The sequence below is a fragment of the Protomyctophum parallelum genome (genome assembly GCF_964188405.1).
Source record: "Protomyctophum parallelum genome assembly, chromosome: 7".
NCBI lineage: Eukaryota > Metazoa > Chordata > Actinopteri > Myctophiformes > Myctophidae > Protomyctophum > Protomyctophum parallelum.
Window position 1 is genome coordinate 3,356,193 of NC_139705.1, and position 20,674 is coordinate 3,376,866.

Here is a 20,674-nt window from a genome sequence, read left to right on the forward strand (position 1 = left end):
GGTACCCTCACATGTTCTCCCCGTGTCCCCTGGGGTAGGTACCCTCACATGTTCTCCCCATGTCCCCTAGGGTACGTACCCTCACATGTTCTCCCCGGTTCCATCATTCCATTGCACCGTTTGTACTACATGGAATACAAGCTACTGTTATGCTAATTACTGTCTGTTATTTACTTAGTATTATTTCTTGTAGCATTATTCGCTGTCTCTGTTGTTTATGTATTGTTATTTATGTTTGTATGATTCCAGAAGTGTCCACCACAGAGCAGAGTCTCCAACTCCCAGCCTTCTGTCTGTGAAGAGTGACAGGTCTAGAGGAAATCCTCCTGACTTCAGTAACGAACCTGGACCTCCTGATTCACAGTATGTCAACCCTCCTATAAATATAATATATACAACACTATAACACTGTAACACTATACAATATACACTATAACATAAAGGGAGTCTACCAACGCGCCTCAAGCCTGAAACGGCTGATCCGGTGCTTCACAGGTGCAAGGACATCATGAGTTGCATAAGGAGAAGAGACTGGAGCAGCACGGACATTTAGAGCCTTTTATTTAGGTGCTGAGTATACAAACGACTAACGTTTCGACCTTGCGGTCTTCATCAGAGTCATGACTCTGATGAAGACCGCAACATTAGTCGTTTGTATACTCAGCACCTAAATGAAAGGCTCTAAATGTCCGTGCTACTCCAGTCTCTTCTCCTTATGCAATACACTATAACATATTTTATACTGACGGTGAGATGGCGGGCAGCTGTGTTCTGCACTAGCTGTAAATGCCTGGTCGATGCCAATATACAAAGAGTTGCAATAATCTATTCTTGATGAAATCAAAGCATGGGTAACCATCTCCAGCTGTTTTTAGGGGGAGGTAGGATTTGACCGTGGCGATGATTGGAATTTGGAAGAAGAGAGTTTTAACGACGGAGCTGATTTGTTTATTAAGTTTAAAATCTTTATCAAAAATAAAACCAAGAGGGAGGACAGTGGCACAGTCGGTAGTGTTGTCGCCTCACAGCTAGAAGATCCTAGGTTCGATTCCCGCTGTGGGCGCTGAGGGCGTGTTCTCTCCTCTGCGTCATCAATGCCCATACCCGAGGCGGGGTTGGCGAAGGGGCCTTTCTGTGTGGAGTTTGTATGTTCTCCCCGTTTCCCCTAGGGTATAGTACTCTCACATGTTCTCCCCGTGTCCCCTGGGGTTGGTACTTTCACATGTTCTCCCCGTGTCCCTTAGGGTATAGTACCCTCACATGTTCTCCCCGTTTCCCCTATAGTACCCTCATATGTTCTCCCCGTGTCCCCTAGGGTATAGTACCCTTACATGTTCTCCCGGTATCCCCTAGGGTAGGTACCCTCACATGTTATCCCTGTGTCCCCTAGGGTAGGTACCCTCACATGTTCTCCCCGTGTCCCCTAGGGTAGGTACCCTCACATGTTCTCCCCGTGTCCCCTAGGGTAGGTACCCTCAGATGTTCTCCCTGTGTCCCCTAGGGTAGGTACCCTCACATGTTCTCCCCATGTCCCCTAGGGTACGTACCCTCACATGTTCTCCCCGTGTCCCCTAGGGTAGGTACCCTCACGTGTTCTCCCCGTGTCCCCTAGGGTAGGTACCCTCATGTGTTCTCCCCGTGTCCCCTAGGGCAGGTACCCTCACAAAAACATGCAGTAATCCTGGTCGGAATGTGTTAAGGAGATAACTGTTACAATTGTTTAATTCAACATACCCATTCAGGATTCTAAAAACGCCTTCTCAATCCTGACCTAAATTTTAAGTGTTTAGAGAGGCACTTGTCTTTATCTCCTTGGGCGAATCATTCCATTGCACCGTTTGTACTACATGGAATACAAGCTACTGTTATGCTAATTACTGTCTGTTATTTACTTAGTATTATTTCTAGTAGCATTATTCACTGTCTCTGTTGTTTATGTATTGTTATTTCTGTATGATTCCAGAAGTGTCCACCACAGAGCAGAGTCTCCAACTCCCAGCCTTCTGTCTGTGAAGAGTGACAGGTCTAGAGGAAATCCTCCTGACTTCAGTAACGAACCTGGACCTCCTGATTCACAGTATGTCAACCCTCCTATAAATATATACAACACTATAACACTGTAACACTATACGATATACACTATAACATAAAGGGAGTCTACCAACTCGCCTCAAGCCTGAAACGGCTGATCCGGTGCTTCACAGGTGCAAGGACATCATGAGTTGCATAAGGAGAAGAGACTGGAGCAAACGACTAACGTTGCGGTCTTCATCAGAGTCATGACTCTGATGAAGACCGCAACGTTAGTCGTTTGTATACTCAGCACCTAAATAAAAGGATCTAAATGTCCGTGCTGCTCCAGTCTCTTCTCCTTATGCAATACACTATAACATATTTTATACTGACGGTGAGATGGCGGGCAGCTGTGTTCTGCACTAGCTGTAAACGCCTGAGTGATGCCTGGTCGATGCCAATATACAAAGAGTTGCAATAATCTATTCTTGATGAAATCAAAGCATGGATAACCATCTCCAGCTGTTTTTAGGGGGAGGTAGGATTTGACCGTGGCGATGATTGGAATTTGGAAGAAGAGAGTTTTAACGACGGAGCTGATTTGTTTATTAAGTTTAAAATCTTTATCAAAAATAAAACCAAGAGGGGGGACAGTGGCACAGTCGGTAGTGTTGTCGCCTCACAGCTAGAAGATCCTGGGTTCGATTCCCGCTGTGGGCGCTGGGGGCGTGTTCTCTCCTCTGTGTCATCAATGCCCATACCCGAGTCGGGGTTGGCGAAGGGGCCTTTCTGTGTGGAGTTTGTATGTTCTCCCCGTTTCCCCTAGGGTATAGTACCCTCACATGTTCTCCCCGTGTCCCCTAGGGTATAATACCCTCACATGTTCTCCCCGTTTCCCCTATAGTACCCTCACATGTTCTCCACGTGTCCCCTAGGGTTGGTACCCTCACATGTTCTCTCCGTTTCCCCTATAGTACCCTCACATGTTCTCCCAGTGTCCCCTAAGGTATAGTACCCTTACATGTTCTCCCGAAGTCCCCTAGGGTAGGTACCCTCACATGTTCTCCCCGTGTCCTCTAGGGTAGGTACCCTCACATGTTATCCCAGTGTCCCTAGGGTAGGTACCCTCACATGTTCTCCCCGTGTCCCCTAGGGTAGGTACCCTCACATGTTCTCCCCGTGTCCCCTAGGGTAGGTACCCTCACATGTTCTCCCCGTGTCCCCTAGGGTAGGTACCCTCACATGTTCTCCCCGTGTCCCCTAGGGTAGGTACCCTCACATGTTCTCCCTGTGTCCCCTAGGGTAGGTACCCTCACATGGTCTCCCGTGTCCCCTAGGGTAGGTACCCTCACAAAAACATGCAGTAATCCTGGTCGGAATGTGCTAAAGGTCCAATGACACGCCCCGAAATTAATATGGGTGGTACAGTACATCACGTGGTCTGACTGAAAACAGTTTGAAAGCGTTCGCGATGGGCTACGGCGCTAGCAACAAGTGGCTACTACGTCAGGCTAGCGTTTTTGACGGTACATTTAGCGTCATATTGGCTATAAATGTAATTGAAAAAAACTGTTAGTTAGAATGCAATTGAGGTTGGCGTGGGTTTTTTTAGGGGAACTGCAGCACAAGCGCAAATTTCGGACTCGAGTCCCACGTTCCCCCGGCCACCAACAACCCTGTCTGCCCGCTCTGAGTAGAGCCCTGAGCCCCGCAGCGCGACTACTGTTCTCTTCCCTTTCTTTCTTCCCCTCTCAGCCGCAGGCTGACTGTACACCCACTGTAATACCGTAGTTAGTTACCACAACATTGTTCAAGTGAACTATAGTGTGTTTGTTTGTATTCATTGTAATAATCAATATATCGCTATGATGAATTATCGGCCTGGTTGTCCGAGCCGAGTGGGGAGGGGGGCTCTCTCTCTCTCTCTCTCTCTCTCTCTCTCTCTCTCTCTCTCTCTCACACACACAGCCCAGTTCACTGCGTGCTGTGTGTGTGCTGTGAACAGCCTGCACTGCAGCCTGCATGACCAGAAGACTAGGCTCAGTGCCCCGGCGGTGAGAGGGGGCATCTGAGATGGGCTAGACTACATGCGCGGCGAAAAATCATCATAGCGATATTGATTATTACAATGAATAAGCATAAACACACGTACTTGAACAATGTTGTGGTACATAGGATATTTGAAGACTGATATGCATTTTAGCCCGGTGCAGTGCCGCTACTCAACCTGTGAGCAGGGCTCCGCAGCAGGCTGAACTTAGCCGTGGTTGATGGCATGTCAGCGGGCGAGAGAGATTTTCGAGCAAAAAAAAAAGAGAGACTTTCACCCAGTATGAAGCTAAATGTGACACCAAAATAGTAGCATAAGTTGCTATGCTACTACTGCCACCAAGCCCGGCGAGCCCGCATAGAAGTCGATGGGGAAAGTTAATCGGCACTATGACGTCATCATCATGATAGCATTGTTTGATAGCCGTTCTTATCTCCCGAGGGGCGTGACATTGGGCCTTTAAGGAGATAACTGTTACAATCAGGGCTCCAGACTAACTTTTTCACAGGTAGCACTGGTGCCACCTACGTTTTCAGTTGGTAGCGCCACCACAAATTAGGTAGCACCAACTTTTTCTTTGTATGACCTTATCACCAAGGCTAGCAAAGGTTTTCTTTGCTGAAGCATAAATGCCTTAAATTAAGCACATAACATGGAATATTTCTCACTCACACACATTCTATAGGAAATTATTATAATTAATTAACCTATAGTGCATTTTTCCATATCGTCATTATCATTTGGCTATATGAAACAGAAATGATGAGACACACCCCTTACCTTCTGCATGGGCATGTTCAACCTAATGGCCAAAAAGGATATTTAACACGGAGGTGCCCCTGTGCCCACTCTTCTGCATGGGCAATGGGCATGTTCAACCTAATGGCCAATAAGGATATTTAACACTGAGGTGCCCCTGTGCCCACTCTTCTGCATGGGCAATGGGCATGTTCAACCTAATGGCCAATAAGGATATTTAACACTGAGGTGCCCACGTGCCCACTCTTCTGCATGGGCAATGGGCATGTTCAACCTAATGGCCAATAAGGATATTTAACACTGAGGTACCCACGTGCCCACTTTTCCTGCACCCTTTTGCAATGTGAAATGCCACCGAATTCATAATCCTTGCCCACTTTGCTCGTCTTTTCTTTATATGGAATGAACATGTGAAAGCTGATGTGCTTTTATTGTGAAGGGGAAAGTTTCTAAACGGCATATTTCCATGTGCTGAAACTAGCTGCTCACAACGTGTGGTGGACGTGACACGTTGTGAGCTTGTAAATATGCTATTTTCAGCATGCAACACCACGTAGTACGACGAAGAATATACCAGGTCTCACGTGGAATATGTTGACATATGTGTGTGTGTGTGTGTGTGTGCGTGTGTGCGTGTGTGCGTGCGTGCGTGCGTGCGTGTCTCTGACACTGCAGTCAAACCACACCTGGACTCACCACACCCAGTCAAACAACACCTGGACTGAAGACACCCAGTCAAAACACAGGTGGACAAAGTAAGAATGTGCACTCATTGAAAATTCATGCTAATAAATTTAAATCATAGACTAAATGTTCAAATAATTATTGTCTGTATCAATTATATCCAAGTGCATATAATGAAGCTAAACAACTATCAACTCAACAGCTGGACAAAAACAACCGATCTTGTGTTACTTTTGCCTGTTTTTCTGAACAAATTGCATAGTTTCTGGAGGTATTTCATATTAATGTGTGCTGTATACATGTAAAGTTATAAATTAACCTCAATGTTTAAAACATAAATGTTCTTCTCATTTCAGATGTCAGTATTTTGAACGATTATAAGGACAGTCTGAACAGTTTTGATGAAGCGAAAGACGACATGACGGAAGAGTCTGGAACCTCCGTCACCGGCACCTACTCAGAGCTCTACATCTCAGTGGGAGAGAGTGAAGGGGTTAATCACCAACATGAGGTGATACAGCTTGAAACAGCTTCCAACATGAAGACCTTCCATGAACCAATCAACTGCTGTAAAATCTTTAAGATCCTCCTCCCTGGCAGAAAGACACCCAGCACAAGTGTTCTGACCGAAGGCATCGCTGGCATTGGAAAAACATTCTCTGTGCGCAAGTTTCTTCTGGACTGGGCAAGAGGTTTGGAGAATCAAGATATAGATCTCGTGGTTCCCTTTTCATTCCGGGAGCTGAACTTGGTCAGAGATAAGCAGTACAGCCTTCTCAACCTGATCCATGATTTCCACCCAACATTAAAGAAGGTCACAGCAGAGCAGCTCGCTGCCTGGAAAGTTTGCTTCATCTTCGATGGCCTCGATGAAAGCAGGTCTCCGTTGCACTTCGACAAAAATGAAATCATCTCTGATGTCACAGTGACATCATCGGTGGATGCTCTGGTGACAAACCTCATCAAGAGGAATCTGCTCCCCTCGGCCCTCCTCTGGATAACCTCCAGACCTGCAGCAGCCAATCAGATCCCTCCTGCATATGTTGACATGGTGACAGAAGTGCGAGGGTTCACAGACCCCCAGAAGGAGAAGTACTTCAGGAAGAGATTCAGTGAAGAGAAGCTGGCCGACAGAGTTCTCTCACACTTGAAGACATCGAGGAGCCTCTACATCATGTGTTACATCCCACTCTTCTGTTGGATCATTGCTACCGTTCTGCTGGACATGTTGAGGACACACACCACCATTGGACAGCTGCCCAAGACCCTGACTGAGATGTGCTGCCACTTCCTGTTGGTTCTGACAAACAGGAAGAAGCAGAAGTATGATGAGACTCATGATGTCAAAAAGAAAGCAAAAAAAAAGGGGACTCAACAGCAGCTCACTAAGACTGACAGGAAAGTTCTTCTGGACCTGGGCATGCTGGCGTTTCAACACCTGGATAAAAGTAGCATCATGTTCTACCAAGAAGACCTGGAAGAGTGTGGTCTTGATGTGAAAGACGCCTCGCTGTACTCAGGAGTGTGCACGCAGATCTTCAAGAGAGAGGATGTGCTGTTTCAGAAAACGGTCTACAGCTTTGTTCATCTGAGCATCCAGGAGTTTATGGCTGCAGTCTACCTGTACCACTGTTTCACACAGAAGAACATGAAGGTACTGAAGACATTCCTGGAAGATGAAAAATACAGAAGTAAGAGCTCCCTCTCCGACTTCCTGAAAGCTGCTATGGAAAAATCCCTGAAGAGTAAAAATGGCCACCTGGACCTACTTGTTCGGTTCCTTCATGGCCTCTCACTGGAGTCCAACCAAAGTCTGTTTGGAGGCCTGCTGGGTCAGACAAAGAAAAGTCTGTTAGGAGGTCTGCTGGGAAAAAAGGAGGAGATCCAGAAGGAGATCCAGAAAGCCATCCAGAACCTGAAGGAGATGTTAACTCGTGATGATGTCTCTCCTGACAGATGTATCAACATCTTTCACTGTCTGATGGAGATGAACGACCAATCATTACATCAGGAGATCCAACAGTTCCTGAAGTCAGAGAACAGAACAGAGAAACTTTCTGAGACCCAGTGTTCAGCTCTGGCCGTCATGCTGCAGATGTCAGAGGAGGTTCTGGAAGAGTTGGACCTGGACAAATACAACACATCAGAGGAGGGGCGAAGGAGACTGATCCCAGCTGTGAGGAACTGCAGAAAGGCTCGGTTAGTAGTCGAGTGAATAGAAACATCCTAGAGTCAATCTGCCATTACAGTTAACACTATAATTATAAATGAAGGTTGGCATAAAAGGTGTCTGCATTTCAAATAGTGATTAGTGGTATTGTCTGTATTGTCTGCATTGTTCTGCATTGTTCCACGCCCCTTTTAACACCATAAAAGACAGCCAAAATACCCAACGTTAAATCCGCTTCACTGTGGTGAAAGCACTCAGTAGAACAAGTTGAAAGGTGTCACTCACAGATCTATAAGCGTACATTGCTTTGCATCGCAACACATTGACAGCTTGTAGGTCTGATTAATTATCAAAGCGAGTCCCTCGATGCGATGTAATATAAAAAGCAAAAAAGCAGCCAAAGCTTTTGAAAGTGGTACAAAGTTGACCTAGAGGGAAAGGCCATGGAGTCACTTAATCCTCCATTCTCCAGGGACCGTGTGTGTGATATGATCTGTAGGGTCCATCCTCCAGGGACCATGTGTGTGATATGATCTGTAGGGTCCATCCTCCAGGGACCATGTGTGTGATATGATCTGTAGGGTCCATCCTCCAGGGACCATGTGTGTGATATGATCTGTAGGGTCCATCCTCCAGGGTCCATGTGTGTGATATGATCTGTAGGGTCCATCCTCCAGGGACCATGTGTGTGATATGATCTGTAGGGTCTATCCTCCAGGGACCATGTGTGTGATATGATCTGTAGGGTCCATCCTCCAGGGACCATGTGTGTGATATGATCTGTAGGGTCCATCCTCCAGGGACCATGTGTGTATCATCATCTCTCTAGCATGAAGGTGCACAACACACGTCCTGGCAATAATTTAAAGATAATGTTGTCCTAAGTGTAGTAGCTGGCGAATGCAATTATCAATGCTGTATAATGGCTGAATATCCATGGACAACTTAAGTTATAAGCAACATAGTTTGTCTAAGCTCCAGATTCAATAATGATATTTGAACTGCCACGGTTCTTTTAATTACTCCGTTAAAGGAGCATAAGTTAACAGTTGTTGCTTGTGAAAAGGATCAATATTAATAATATAAAACACTTCTTATATCTGTGCATATGTTTGATGCAACGTTTGGAGCTGCTCATTTCCTTTTCTTGGGTTAGCAAAAAAGCAAAGAAAAATGTACCACATTGGATAATTCTTTCATAATAATAACAAGCTCACAATGCTGCGACCTGTTGTGAGCTTGTAGATCGACTATTTTCAGCCAAAATCAGTCATTATGATGACATCAAGGCCCGCCACAATACATTTTAGTCGACTAAATCAACTGTAGATTTAGTCGACTAAAACTTATGACTAAAACTAGACTAAACACTAGAACATTCCAGGTGACTAAAATGTGACTAAAACTAAATGAAAGCTATTCAAGAGACTATGACTAAAACTAAAATCAAAATGTGCTGCCAAAAACAACACTGGACTTATAACATTGTGTATGTTATGAAATGTTATAATATTGTAGGTTATGAAATGTTATAATATTGTAGGTTATGACATGTTATAATATTGTAGGTTATGCAATATTATAATATTGGGGTAAATTCAAACTAACAGTAAAGCCTACAGCTGTGGCCCAGCTTGAGGAGACAGGGAACAGAAATAGAGACTAAATGCTGGTCTCCAGCAGCTTGTTTGTAAAGCTTTTACACCGTTTAGGAGATAAATATGCAATGTTGTTGTTCAGTCTTCATTTCACTCACTTCAACTATATCTCTGGATAACTAGATAGGAGATGTTTTAGTTAACCTCAATGACAGTGAACTAGGTATCATTTGTTTTTATAATCTCTTATTTAATCTGCATTCACAGACTTGTTGGCTGTGAACTCAGAAAGACAGACGTTGAAGTTGTGTCTTCAGCTCTCAGCTCTAATCCTTCCCATTTGAGAGAATTGGACCTCAGTGAAAACGACCTGCAGGATTCAGGACTAGTGGAGCTGCTCTGTGCTTCACTGAAGAGCCCACACTGTAGACTGGAAGTTCTAAAGTAAGATACATTTACCACATTAATTTTAATCACTTCTGCTTATTATGCACTGTATTATGTGAATATAATATGATTGCTGTGGTGAGAATATGAATAAGCTTGATATCATGCAGGTAACCCAAGCTTATGGGCCACTTTCAAAATATGTTTGAAAGTGTAGTCCTTTAAGGCAAATGTACAGTATAAGCTTCTGAGCTACTTCGTCATACAACTGGATTACACACCATAAACAGCTGATGTACAAACTCACAAGTTGAACGCGTCGAGGACGCAGCGCTTGTGAGCTTGTAGTTTGTCTATTTTATACGTGCGACCCGTTGTAGCTACGCCACAGTTATCAAGTTTTCCCGAGGTACGCAACAGATCCACACATAATCAATATCCTGCATCTACCTACTGTACCAATCAAATATCATTATATTAGTCTAGGCCTGTGGTTCCCAAACTGAGGGTCTGGACCCCCATGGGGGTCCCCAGATGATTAGCTTAATGTCCAACTAGTGTGGTTTCTCACTCAACAGTAAACACACCAACATACAGTTTAAGTGTATACAGACTAGTATCTGCACATTTCTAAAGGTACAATTTAATGACTTTTAAAACATTTTTAAAACCAATTTGGTAAATTGGCGAATATTACGGAAGACGCAAACACAACATGTATCTGTGCAGCCGAGTCAAACTAAATGAAATGCCTACAATTCTTGCTTGTCAGGGTATTGGGTCTTCAGTTCAAATAATTGTTATTGTTAAAGATTATTAAGATAATCTCTTATTTAATCTGCATTCACAGACTTGCTGGCTGTAAACTCAGAAAGACAGACGTTGAAGCTGTGTCTTCAGCTCTCAGCTCTAATCCTTCCCATTTGAGAGAATTGGACCTCAGTGAAAACGACCTGCAAGACTCAGGACTCTGTGCTTCACTGAAGAGCCCACACTGTAGACTGGAAGTTCTAAAGTAAGATACATTTACCACATTGATTTTAATCACTTCTGTTTATTATGCACTGTATTATGTGAATATAATATGATTGCTGTGGTGAGAATATTAATAAGCTTGATATCATGCAGGTATGTCTTCTACATCCTGACAGTTTTCTGAAAAAGCTATGTTTCAGTCAGTCGTTCTTCGATTTTTCTAAAGCATAGCATAATTCTAACACCAAAATGGGTCCCCGCCCAAAATGGGTTAATAAGCTTGATATTGAACACGTAATATCCCTTTAAGGCAAATGTATAGGCTACTTCGACATACAACGTGGTTGCGCACCGAAAATAGCTGATCTACAAGCTCACTGTCTCCAAATGTTTTAATTCTCAGGGTGGGATCTATGTTGGTTCTCTGCTCTACATGTAAAGTGTCTTGAGACAACTTGTTCTGAGTCGACACTTTAATAAAATTGAACTGAATTGAATCACAGTGCGCCGTCGAGGACACAACACGTGTGAGCTTGCAGATTGGCTATTTTCGACGTTCAACCCCTTGTAGCTATGCCACAGTTATCGAGCTTTACCGTGGTACGCATTAATACATAATCAATAGTCTGCATCTACCTACTGTACTAATCAATTATCATTCTATTAGTCTAGGTCTGTGGTTCCCAAACTGAGGGTCTGGACCCCAAGGGGGTCCCCAGAGGATTATCTTAATGTGCAGCATTGTTTTCTCACTGAACAGTAGACAACCCACAGTATAAGTGTACAGTATACAGAGTATCTGTACATTTCTAAAGCCCAAACCACACCAAAGGGTTGGGTCGGGACAAATTGTTTTTTTAAGATAAACCACACCAATGAAACTCATTGAGTTTTTGTCCCGACCTGACCCTTTGGTGTGGTTTAGGATTTAAGGTACAATTAAATTACTTTTAAAACATTTTTAAAACCAAATTGTCAAATATTACGGAAGAAAATCGCAAACATTGTGAAAATAGCTGATCTACAAGCTCACTGTGAGGCATTGTGAGCTTGTAGTTTGGCTATTTTCATAATATGTATCAGTGAAACTGAAAGTAATGCCTATAATTCCAAGTACTTGTCAGGTAGGGGTCTCCCAAGTTCAGATATGATTATTTAGGTATAATTTGTTTTGATTTCTCTTATTTAATCTGCATTCACAGACTTGCTGGTTGTAAACTCAGAAAGACAGACGTTGAAGATGTGTCTTCAGCTCTCAGCTCTAATCCTTCCCATTTGAGAGAATTGGACCTCAGTGAAAACGACCTGCAGGACTCAGGACTCTGTGCTTCACTGAAGAGCCCACACTGTAGACTGGAAGTTCTAAAGTAAGATACATTTACCACATTTATTTTGATCACTTCTGTTTTATTATGTACTGTATTATGTGAATATAATATGAATGTTGTGGTGAGAATGTAAGCTTGAAATTGATCGTGTAATATCCCTTTGAGGCAAATGTATAGGCTACTTCGACATACAACGTGGTTGCGCACCGAAAATAGCTGATCTACAAGCTCACTGTCTCCAAATGTCTTAATGCTCAGGGTGGGATCTATGTTGGTTCTCTGCTCTACATGTAAAATGACAACTTGTTGTGAGTCGACACTTTAATACATTTTTACTGAATTGAATCACAGCGCGGCGAGGACACAATACTTGTGACCTTGCAGATCGGCTATAATAATAATCAATAGTCTGCATCTACCTACTGTACTAATCTATTATCACTCTATTAGTCTAGGTCTGTGGTTCCCAAACTGTCTGATGGAGATGAACGACCACTCACTACATAAGAAGATCCAACAGTTCCTGAAGTCAGAGAACAGAACAGAGAAACTGTCTGAGACCCAGTGTTCAGCTCTGGCCGTCATGCTGCAGATGTCAGAGGAGGTTCTGGAAGAGTTGGACCTGGACAAATACAACACATCAGAGGAGGGGCGAAGGAGACTGATCCCAGCTGTGAGGAACTGCAGAAAGGCTCGGTTAGTAGTTGAGTGAATAGAAACATCCTAGAGTCAATCTGCCATTACAGTTAACACTATAATTATAAATGAAGGTTGGCATAAAAGGTGTCTGCATTTCAAATAGTGATTAGTGGTATTGTCTGTATTGTCTGCATTGTTCTGCATTGTTCCACGCCCCTTTTAACACCATAAAAGACAGCCAAAATACCCAATGTTAAATCCGCTTCACTGTGGTGAAAGCACTCAGTAGAACAAGTTGAAAGGTGTCACTCACAGATCTATAAGCGTACATTGCTTTGCATCGCAACACATTGACAGCTTGTAGGTCTGATTAATTATCAAAGCGAGTCCCTCGATGGGATGTAATATAAAAAAACAGCCAAAGCTTTTGAAAGTGGTACAAAGTTGACCTAGAGGGAAAGGCCATCGAGTCACTTAATCTGTAGGGTCCATCCTCCAGGGACCATGTGTGTGATATGATCTGTAGGGTCCATCCTCCAGGGACAATGTGTGTGATATGATCTGTAGGGTCCATCCTCCAGGGACCATGTGTGTGATATGATCTGTAGGGTCCATCCTCCAGGGACCATGTGTGTGATATGATCTGTAGGGTCCATCCTCCAGGGACCATGTGTGTGTCATCATCTGTCTAGCATGAAGGTGCACAACACACATCCTGGCAATAATTTAAAGATAATGTTGTCCTAAGTGTAGTAGCTGGCGAATGCAATTATCAATGCTGTATGATGGCTGAATATCCATGGACAACTTAAGTTATAATCAACATAGTTTGTCTAAGCTCCAGATTCAATAATGATATTTGAACTGCCACGGTTCTTTTAATTACTCCGTTAAAGGAGCATAAGTTAACAGTTGTTGCTTGTGAAAAGGATCAATATTAATAATATAAGCCACTTCTTATATCTGTGCATATGTTTGATGCAACGTTTGGAGCTGCTCATTTACTTTTCTTGGTTTAACAAAAAAGAAAAGAAAAATGTACCACATTGGATAATTCTTTCATAATTCTTATACAAGCTCACAATGCTGCGGCCTGTTGTGAGCTTGTAGATCGACTATTTTCAGCCAAAATCAGTCATTATGATGACATCAAGGCCCGCCACAATACATTTTAGTCGACTAAATCAACTGTAGATTTAGTCGACTAAAACTTATGACATTTAGTCGACTAAAACTAGACTAAACACTAAAACATTCCAGGTTACTAAAATGTGACTAAAACTAAATGAAAGCTATTCAAGAGACTATGACTAAAACTAAAATCAAAATGTGGTGCCAAAAACAACACTGGACTTATAACATTGTGTAGGTTATGAAATGTTATAATATTGTAGTTTATTAAATGTTATAAAATTGTAGGTTATGAAATGTTATAATATTGTAGGTTATGAAATGTTATAATATTGTAGGTTTTGAAATGTTATAATAGTATAGGTTATGATGCATGTTATAATATTGTAGGTTATGAAATGTTATAATATTGTAGGTTATGCAATAATATTGGGGTCAATTCAAACTAACAGTAAAGCCTACAGCTGTGGCCCAGCCTGAGGAGACAGGGAACAGAAATAGAGACTGAATGCTGGTCTCCAGCAGCTTGTTTGTAAAGCTTTTACAACATTTAGGCAGTAAATATCCAATGTTGTTGTTCAGTCTTCATTTCACTCCTTCAACTGCTGGTTGAAGTCTTTGATATCAAAATGTGTTGTCAAGTGGTGTCTATATCTCTGGATAACTAGATAGGAGATGTTTTAGTTAACTTCAATGACAGTGAACTAGCTATCATTTGTTTTTATAATCTCTTATTTAATCTGCATTTACAGACTTGGCTGTAAACTCAGAAAGACAGACGTTGAAGTTGTGGCTGCAGCTCTCAGCTCTAATCCTTCCCATTTGAGAGAATTGGACCTCAGTGAAAACGACCTGCAGGACTCAGGACTCTGTGCTTCACTGAAGAGCCCACACTGTAGACTGGAAGTTCTAAAGTAAGATACATTTACCACATTTATTTTGATCACTTCTGTTTAATTATGTGAATATAATATGAACGCTGTGGTGAGAATGTATTAACCCATTCTGACCTGAGATCAGATTCTAAAAATTTCTTCTACATCCTGACAGTTTTCTGAAAAAGCTATGTTTCAGTCAGTCGTTCTTCGATTTTTCAAAAATAGAAGACCTACAAGCTCATAGCGCGCCACTCGGTGGCGCGCTATGAGCTTGTAGATCTGCTATTTTTCAATAGCTAAAGCATAGCATAATTCTAACACCAAAAGGGGTCCCCGCCCAAAATGGGTTAATAAGCTTGATATTGAACGTGTAATATCCCTTTAAGGCAAATGTATAGGCTATTTCGACATACAACGTGGTTGTTCACCGAAAATAGCTGATCTACAAGCTCACTGTCTCCAAATGTCTTAATGCTCAGGGTGGGATCTATGTTGGTTCTCTGCTCTACATGTAAAATGTCTTGAGACAACTTGTTGTGAGTCGACACTTTAATAAAATTGAACTGAATTGAATCACAGCGCGTCGAGGACACAACACTTGTGAGCTTGCAGATCGGCTATTTTCGACGTTCAACCCCTTGTAGCTATGCCACAGTTATCGAGCTTTACCGTGGTACGCATTAATACATAATCAATAGTCTGCATCTACCTACTGTACTAATCAATTATCATTCTATTAGTCTAGGTCTGTGGTTCCCAAACTGAGCGTCTGGACCCCCAAGGGGGTCCCCAGAGGATTAGCTTAATGTGCAGCATTGTTTTCTCACTGAACAGTAGACAAACCAACAGTATAATATAGTATAGTGTACAATATACAGAGTATCTGTACATTTCTAAAGCCCAAACCACACCAAAGGGTTGGGTCGGGACAAAGTGTTTTTTTTAAGATAAACCACACCAATGAAACTCATTGAGTTGCATTGGTGTGGTTGATGTAAAAACAAAAAGAAAGAAAAGGTTTTGTCCCGACCCGACCCTTTGGTGTGGTTTAGGATTTAAGGTACAATTAAATTACTTTTAAAACATTTTTAAAACCAAATTGTCAAATATTACGGAAGAAAGTCGCAAACATTGTGAAAATAGCTGATCTACAAGCTCACTGTGAGGCATTGTGAGCTTGTAGTTTGGCTATTTTCACAATATGTATCAGTGAAACTGAAAGTAATGCCTATAATTCCAAGTGCTTGTCAGGTAGGGGTCTCCCAAGTTCAGATATGATTATTTAGGTATAATTTGTTTTTATAATCTCTTATTTAATCTGCATTCACAGACTTGCTGGCTGTGAACTCAGAAAGACAGACGTTGAAGATGTGTCTTCAGCTCTCAGCTCTAATCCTTCCCATTTGAGAGAATTGGACCTCAGTGAAAACGACCTGCAGGACTCAGGACTCTGTGCTTCACTGAAGAGCCCACACCTTAGACTGGAAGTTCTAAAGTAAGATACATTTACCACATTTATTTTGATCACTTCTGTTTTACTATGTACTGTATTATGTGAATATAATATGAATGCTGTGGTGAGAATGTATTAATAAGCTTGATATTGAACACGTAAATATCCCTTTAAGGCAAATGTATAGGCTACTTCGACATACAACGTGGTTGCGCACCGAAAATAGCTGATCTACAAGCTCACTGTCTCCAAATGTCTTATTGCTCAGGGTGGGATCTATGTTGGTTCTCTGCTCTACATGTAAAGTGTCTTGAGACAACTTGTTGTGAGTCGACACTTTAATAAAATTGAACTGAATTGAATCACAGCGCGTCGAGGACACAACACTTGTGAGCTTGCAGATCTGCTATTTTCGACGTTCAACCCCTTGTAGCTACGCCACAGTTATCGAGCTTTACCGTGGTACGCATTAATACATAATCAATAGTCTGCATCTACCTACTGTACTAATCAATTATCATTCTATTAGTCTAAGTCTGTGGTTCCCAAACTGAGGGTCTGGACCACCAAGGGGGTCCCCAGAGGATTAGCTTAATGTGCAGCATTGTTTTCTCACTGAACAGTAGACAAACCAACAGTATAAGTGTACAGTATACAGAGTATCTGTACATTTTTAAAGCCCAAACCACACCAAAGGGTTGGGTCGGGACAAAGTGTTTTTTTTAAGATAAACCACACCAATGAAACTCATTGAGTTGCATTGGTGTGGTTGATGTAAAATCAAAAAGAAATAAAAGGTTTTGTCCCGACCCGACCCTTTGGTGTGGTTTAGGATTTAAGGTACAATTAAATTACTTTTAAAACATTTTTAAAACCAAATTGTCAAATATTACAGAAGAAAGTCGCAAACATTGTGGAAATAGCTGATCTACAAGCTCACTGTGAGGCATTGTGAGCTTGTAGTTTGGCTATTTTCACAATATGTATCAGTGAAACTGAAAGTAATGCCTATAATTCCAAGTACTTGTCAGGTAGGGGTCTCCCAAGATCAGATATGATTATTTAGGTATAATTTGTTTTTATAATCTCTTATTTAATCTGCATTCACAGACTTGCTGGCTGTAAACTCAGAAAGACAGACGTTGAAGTTGTGTCTTCAGCTCTCAGCTCTAATCCTTCCCATTTGAGAGAATTGGACCTCAGTGAAAACGACCTGCAGGACTCAGGACTCTGTGCTTCACTGAAGAGCCCACACTGTAGAGTGGAAGTTCTAAAGTAAGATACATTTACCACATTAATTTTAATAACTTCTGTTTATTATGCACTGTATTATGTGAATATAATATGATTGCTGTGGTGAGAATATTAATGAGCTTGATATCATGCAGGTAACCCAAGCTTATGGGCCTGAGTAGATGTTAAAATTACCCAAATATGTTTGAAAGTGTATTAATCCTTTAAGGCAAATGTATAAGCTTCTGAGCTACTTCGTCATACAACTGGATTACACACCATAAACAGCTGATGTACAAACTCACAACGCGGCGTCGAGGACGCAACGCTTGTGAGCTTGTAGATTGTCTATTTTATACGTGCGACCCGTTGTAGCTACGCCACAGTTATCAAGCTTTACCGAGGTACGCAACAGATCAACACATAATCGATATCCTGCATCTACCTACTGTACCGATCAAATATCATTCTATTAGTCTAGGCCTGTGGTTCCCAAAATGAGGGTCTGGACCCCCAAGGGGGTCCCCAGATGATTAGCTTAATGTGCAACTAGTGTGGTTTCTCACTCAACAGTAAACACACCAACAAAAGTGTATACAGACTAGTATCTGCACATTTCAATGTAATGACTTTTAAAACATTTTTAAAACCAATTTGGTAAATTGGCGAATATTACGGTATCTGTGCAGCCGAGTCAAACTAAATGAAATGCCTACAATTCTTGCTTGTCAGGGTATTGGGTCCTCAGTTCAAATAATTGTTTAGGTATCATTTGTTTTTATAATCTCTTATTTAATCTGCATTCACAGACTTGCTGGCTGTAAACTCAGAAAGACAGACGTTGAAGATGTGTCTTCAGCTCTCAGCTCTAATCCTTCCCATTTGAGAGAATTGGACCTCAGTGAAAACGACATGCAGGACTCAGGACTAGTGGAGCTGCTCTGTGCTTCACTGAAGAGCCCACACTGTAGACTGGAAGTTCTAAAGTAAGATACATTTACCATATTTTGATCACTTCTGTTTTATTATGTACTCTATTATGTGAATATAATATGAATGCTGTGGTGAGAATGTATTAATAAGCTTGATATCAAAGTCAAATTAAAATTACCCCAAACATGTTTAAAAGTGTAATATCCCTTTAAGGTGAATATCGGCTACTTCATCATATAACAGAGTTTCTCACAACGCGTAGAGGAGTTGTAGATCGGCTATTTTTGACTTGCGACCCGTTGTAGCTACGCCACAGTTATCGACCTTCTAAATTATATTATAATAATACTAATATTACGGAAGAAAGAGCCAAACATCGTGAAAATAGCCGACCTGCAAGCTCACTGTGAGGTGTTGTGAGCTTGTAGTTTGGTAATATTTTCACATTAAAGGTGTAGTGAAACACTTTTAGAGCATATCCGTGGTCATCATATTGGCATACCTAACAATGGATGCATGCCGAAATTCTCATTTGTGTGTGTTTTTATATCAAAAGTCCATACAAATAAAAATTTAATTACTTCCTTAAAACTAAAAGGTGCTGCGTGATGACTGATGACGTGTAGAGATACACATCAATGAAAGCCAATAAAAATGAAGCTCACCCGTTTGAGTCCCATCCCTGCGCGTCCGTGCAAACACAGCTGCTACTGATTACAGAAATCATCCGTTTTTAATCTCATTCAAGATGACATCCAGACTCGTTTTAAACTTAATCATCACGCTAACATATGTATATGGTCATGTGTACAGGTTAGAGATAAACCCCTAGATTTGCTGCAGGGTTAATCTATGGTTACAATTGCAAGTGCTTCTAAGGATGGGTAACCTGACGCTGCCAGATGAGGGCGGTATTGGGTAACCATGTTCCCCAACACAGCACTCGATCTGGGATTTCCCAGGCCGTTGAGCTGACAAAAATCCGTTCCGTACCGGACCAATCAGTGTGAGCTAAGGGCGGGACATGGGCGAAACCGGATGTGAAGCTATATAGACACGTCAATATGATTGGTTGTGTTTGCACGCCCACACGGTGATAGACAGACGGTCCCATCCAATCATCTACCAAGTATCTTGAAAAAAAGGAACGTGTGGTTACGTGGTAACCTATGTTCTCTGAGTGAAGAGACTATCTCTCCACCCAACATATTTCATATGTATGGGGAATGTCCCCACCTCACTTGTGACGTGGATACCTCTTTAAGACACACCAGTGCACTGGCACGCACGGGTATATAAGGCCCAGGTGGTGCGTGATTACACTGGTTTACTTGATCGACACCGCTTCTGAGCGACATCGAGGTGGAGAGATAGTCTCTTCACTCAGAGAACATAGGTTACCACGTAACCACACGTTCTCTATCGTATCAGAGACTATCTCTCCACCCAACATATTTCATATGTATGGGGAACTCTGTAAGACACCTCGTGAGGAAGCGAAGCAGTCCCAGAACCCCAAAGACAACACCAGTGGGCTTCGACCCAGCACATACTGAATTTGGAATGATTCATCATGTATGTTCAATGTAATGTATTTACAACCCCTGGAACGGCCGGACAGCCAGACGCCATCCGCCGCCAAATGCTCAGGCGCTAGGCGCCACCCAGAGCCCGGCCCTGCAAGACGCTAAGGCCAGAGACCACAGGGGTGAAGGGCCGCCCAAGCCAGCCCACTAGACGCAAGGCTGGCTTGACTGGTGAAGGTGACAATGACACCCACCGCTGAGTAGCATGCGAGACCAACTCCCCGAAGGGAGCGAATGCTGCATGTTCAGCCGGTATAACCGGGTGAATGTACATTAGACGGAGTAGACTATGTCGCCGCTGTGCAGGTCTGTCAGAGACGCACCTTTCCACAGCGTCCCCAGGTGGAGTGTGCCTGCCCTCCAGGCGGCACTGGTACTCCTACCTGTTTGTGTGCTGGATAACCTCTGTGATCCATGCACTCTCACTTGAAGCACTCAAAGAGCTGGTTCGTTACTCTGTGGGCCTTGTGTGGCCCTGGCATACGAATCTAATGCTCCAATAGGGCAGAGTGAGGACCGACTCCGTCTCTGTATGTCTACTGTCTGTATGACGATGGTAGGACAGAGCTCAATCACCTGATTGAGACGTGCCCTTTTGAAAACATTGGGGAGAAAGGCCGGTTTGGGGCAAGACTATACCATCATCCGGCATAGGCCTGCAGAGCTCATTATGGATTGACAGAGCTCGCAACTCCCCCATTTCTCCTTGCAGATGTGACACCGACAAGACTGCTGTCTTGAGCATGTCACGCTCACTGACTAAAGGTCGTAGAGCCTCCGGAGCTAACCCCAGATGGGCCTGATTGGGTCCCTAACCTGAGCTCCTCTGGGCCTCAGGGCACCCTTCAGGAAATGCT

At 42.7% G+C, this 20,674-nt stretch overlaps 1 protein-coding gene across 1 annotated transcript in view; it reads left to right on the forward strand.

The window, feature by feature from the left end:
* Positions 1-5,525: 5,525 nt before the first annotated feature.
* Positions 5,526-20,674, forward strand: part of LOC310861381 (protein NLRC3-like) — a 29,519-nt gene continuing 14,370 nt past the window's right edge. The window contains exons 1-6 of the mRNA XM_083768801.1: positions 5,526-5,577; positions 5,863-7,705; positions 9,542-9,718; positions 11,839-11,926; positions 12,557-12,637; positions 18,145-18,284. Coding sequence (XP_083624927.1) covers positions 5,925-7,705; positions 9,542-9,718; positions 11,839-11,926; positions 12,557-12,637; positions 18,145-18,284 — 2,267 coding nt within the window. The 5' untranslated portion in view covers positions 5,526-5,577; positions 5,863-5,924. The remainder of the gene's footprint in view (positions 5,578-5,862; positions 7,706-9,541; positions 9,719-11,838; positions 11,927-12,556; positions 12,638-18,144; positions 18,285-20,674) is intronic.